This window comes from Centruroides sculpturatus, unplaced genomic scaffold, assembly GCF_000671375.1.
Source record: "Centruroides sculpturatus isolate CEXI.00-Female unplaced genomic scaffold, Cexi_2.0 scaffold159, whole genome shotgun sequence".
Lineage (NCBI taxonomy): Eukaryota > Metazoa > Arthropoda > Arachnida > Scorpiones > Buthidae > Centruroides > Centruroides sculpturatus.
This window is the reverse complement of record NW_019384659.1, coordinates 956,967-960,686: the sequence shown is the minus strand read 5'-3', so window position 1 is coordinate 960,686 and position 3,720 is coordinate 956,967. Positions and strand designations below refer to the sequence as shown.

At 27.7% G+C, this 3,720-nt stretch overlaps 1 protein-coding gene across 1 annotated transcript; it reads right to left on the bottom strand.

Moving 5' to 3' along the window:
- Window positions 1-456: 456 nt before the first annotated feature.
- LOC111626513 (serine/threonine kinase SAD-1-like) lies at window positions 457-1,439 on the bottom strand. The gene is made up of 5 exons (XM_023369911.1): window positions 1,355-1,439; window positions 1,230-1,281; window positions 1,047-1,159; window positions 702-808; window positions 457-616 (listed from the first exon to the last, which is right to left on the bottom strand). The coding sequence occupies exons 2-5, from the start codon at window positions 1,245-1,247 to the stop codon at window positions 549-551; spliced, it is 306 nt and encodes a 101-aa protein (XP_023225679.1). The 5' UTR covers window positions 1,248-1,281; window positions 1,355-1,439; the 3' UTR covers window positions 457-548.
- Window positions 1,440-3,720: the final 2,281 nt, after the last annotated feature.

Below are 3,720 nucleotides of genomic sequence, written 5' to 3'. Positions count from 1 at the left end.
TTAAATACTACATATCATAAAATTATTTTAGATACATACACAGTATTAATTTGGAATAAACTAATGCTTCTTTTTCATGACTTACAATTTATATTGAAATTAATGCAAATAGAATACATGAAATAACAAATTAAATCATTCTTAGACAAACAAGCTGTTCACACGAAAACTTTTACCTTCTTGAAAATAAATATTTTTTGTAATTTATTGATGATAAATCTTAAGCTATTTTTTTATGAATCAGTTTTCTTCTAGTTTAATTTTTTCTCTTCAACAGCTAATTTAATACATATAAAAATACAATATAAAAACAAAATTAGCTTTTAATATCAATATATATGGAATCTTATGTTTGCACAATCTCTTATTTTTTTTATAAATTATTCTCATTAAATTAAAAGACATCAAAACTCGAGCAAGTAATTATTCTAAACAATTTTGTTGTACTACCTGATTATGTATAATAATTAATATTTTTCAATTTAAAATAAAATCTGTTTATAAAAATGTTTACTTTTCTAAAATTAAACTTGCACAAATATCTATTCTTAACTATACCTTGGTCCAGATCTGCCATTTAACTGGCATGTATCAACCCTTTTTCTTGGAGGATCAACTGAAAATTAAATGATATAAAAATAATTATAAATTTTATATGTTTTCCATCCAAGTATTTAAATTTTCTTTATACATTTCCTCACCTGATTCTGAGCGATTTCGAAATATTAAATCTGTTTCATCCTCATAACAAGGTCGTCTTCTTTTCCTATCTAACAATAGGAAATAAATCACTTTTTCTGTATTGTGGCTGGAAACAAAAATTTTGAAGTTTATAAGTGAATGTTTTAAAATACTCAAATTAAAACTCTTAGAGCATTTTAAATGTTATGATAGATTAAATTTTATAATTTTTTTTCTGGATTTTTCATAAGAAACCTCTAACAATTAAATATGAAGACAGAAATACATGTGGTAACATTTGATAAAAATTAAAAAATAAATAATTATATTTTGTTAAATTTTAAAAGTTGCTTTATAAATCACACCATGTACTAAGTAGTTCTTGAATTAATTTATCCTTTTCTTTAAAGCATCCTAAAGATGTCATACTGGATAAGACATCAGGATCCAAATCATCAACAGATGGTATGATATGGGTCTATAAAATAAATTTTTTAAATTCAGTTAATTAAATTTCTTTTCATTTAAAACAAATTACAATAAATCACCTGAACAGCTTCCTTCATTGGCAATTCCAATTCTAATTCAGTCTTGCTACCACTAAAATTTAATTTAAAATAAATCTTAATCCTTTTTGTTTGTTTTCAAATTATTCATTATTTATATTACTTACGCTGTAACCCAAGGATGACGGGTAACTTCAGCTAACTAAAAGTAAAATAATTCTAAATATAAAATGTTTTCACAAAAAATTTTTATATATAAAATATAGAAATAAGAAATGTCAAACAAATATTTTTAAATGAAGAATAATAATAAAAATTTTAAAAATGTAAGTAAGTTACAAAAATACTATTTTGTTATTTATACTTTTAATTTAAATATAAAATAATGGAAATAATTTAGATATATTTTTGGTTAGAAAATTATAGAGCAATTTTTTGTAACAGCCTATTCTGTCCTAATACTTTTATTAACATCCCTAATGTAAGCTTATTTCAACTGAATTCTACATATCATAAAAGGAGTTTAACTAACATAATGAACTAACTCAGAAGTGTTAATTAATGCAATTTAACAGTGGATGAAGTTAAAAGAATGCAAATGTCCCTCTAGGGTCAAATTTATTAATAATTTATAATTATTATTGCCAAATTATAAGCCCAATGTTATATGGTAGTTGAAGTAGTGTGAATGCTAATGTTTTTGACCCAGTTAATGAGTCATTCTCAGGAATAGACAATTGAAAGTGAAATGCTAGTGTTGGAAGGAAAGAACAAATGAATAGATTCCAATAGAATAAACAAGTGTGAGAGATGGACTATGCCTTTAGTAGTTGATGTGAAAGAGTAAAGAGATATTGCCAGGCAGAGGGAGGGAGACCTTGTTCCTTCTGTTTATACACATGAAATAGTTATAAATTTTGTACCTCTATAATGCTGGCTTGAGATGGTTCAGATGATTTTGGCAACCAGTCAATCTACCTTTTTGCCAGGAAGTTGTGTGTAGGAAGCTAAAAATTTAGTGGCCTCTCCTCAGGCTCTTTCATATTTATGTTCAGAGAGCTTCTGATCAAGGAATCTTTAAATGTATCTGACATATGCCATGTTGATGCCACACTTGTCACTTATGGACAGGATAATGTATACTCCACACACCTTCTGACATTAACATTCCACTTTTGACTGTCCATTCAAGGATGGTCTGTAAACTGGGTCAAAAACATTAGTGTTTTTTTTAAACTTCATCCATTGTTAAAGGTGCTTTAATTAATTCAGATTAAAAGATTAACCTTTTAATTCAACCAAATACAAAGTTCAACCACAAAAATTTTACTTGATATAATCAAAATAAAGAGAAATGAAAATTAGATGTAACTTCAGAATATGCTATAGATATACTTTAGAACAAAAAGCAAATCTTTGGTTGTCAATTTCCAAAAGAAAGCAAAAATCTGAGAATTGAATAAAATTGAGTCCAACATAAGCAGAAAAGTTCAATTACTGTCATTTACTCTTCATCACATTCCCTTTTTCATTGAAAAACTGCTTGAAAATTTCAAAGGTGGCTGTTGACTAGTTTCTGCCATTTTTTCAACAGGAAGTATTCCAACTGCTCTTCAGTATGTGAACACCATCTAGAAATGTTACACTTCAAAATTCACAACATAGTCTTGATTGAATTGAGATCAGGAATACAAGTTAGCCACTGTAAAGTCAGAATTTTGTTTTCATATAATTAAATCAGTGATTTTGTCTTTGTGTAATAGAGTTGTCTTGCTGAAAAATGCACACATGCTGGGGAAACAACAAGCATTCAGATGTCAGAAATTCAATTTACAAAATTTTAACATAATTATTAGCTCTGATAGTGCCATGGCACATACATAAACAACTGACACTATGAGTTGACATACAGCCCCAAACCATTACTGAATTTGTTTTTGAATTCTGAAACTACATTGTTTTTGAATAGCTCTTTGATACGATAATGGTTGTCAGCTTCACCTTTCTGTCAGATCACTCTTCAATCAACCAAACAATATGATATTCAGAATACCAATTCATCCAACCAAATCACATATTTCCACTTTTGTAGATCCCACTTCAGTTGGATTCTTCCAATATTTTGAACTAAATTTAACATTGTTAGGTACAGTTTTTGCTTAGGATAATACAGGCAAAATTGAATTAGGCTAGCTATCAATGCACTATGTTTAGGAATGCTTATGTAAAACATTTTCCTTATCTATTCATTCAGTTATTTCTGTAACAAAGATGTTACAGAAATAACTGAATTTGATGATATAGTGTCTTAGCAGATGTCTCTATTGAGGTATCAGTAAGCAAGAACTTTCATCTTGTCAGTGTCACAAGACCCATCATTACATAATGTTGTATAATTAGGCATATGGCACTTTAAAAGATGGACATCTGATACAATTTTGCACTCAGAATATCCCTAATGATGTTTCTCAATGATTAGTTTGCAAACTTCCTCATTTACCTCTTGGCATTTTGTACAATTTGTTATTTTTTT

Coding starts and splice junctions, on each gene's coding strand:
- LOC111626513 (XM_023369911.1), bottom strand. Junction 809..1,046: donor CAAGAACTACTTAGTACATG/GTGTGATTTATA, acceptor TTTTGTTTCCAG/CCACAATACAGAAAAAGTGA. Junction 617..701: donor TCGAAATCGCTCAGAATCAG/GTGAGGAAATGT, acceptor TTTAATTTTCAG/TTGATCCTCCAAGAAAAAGG.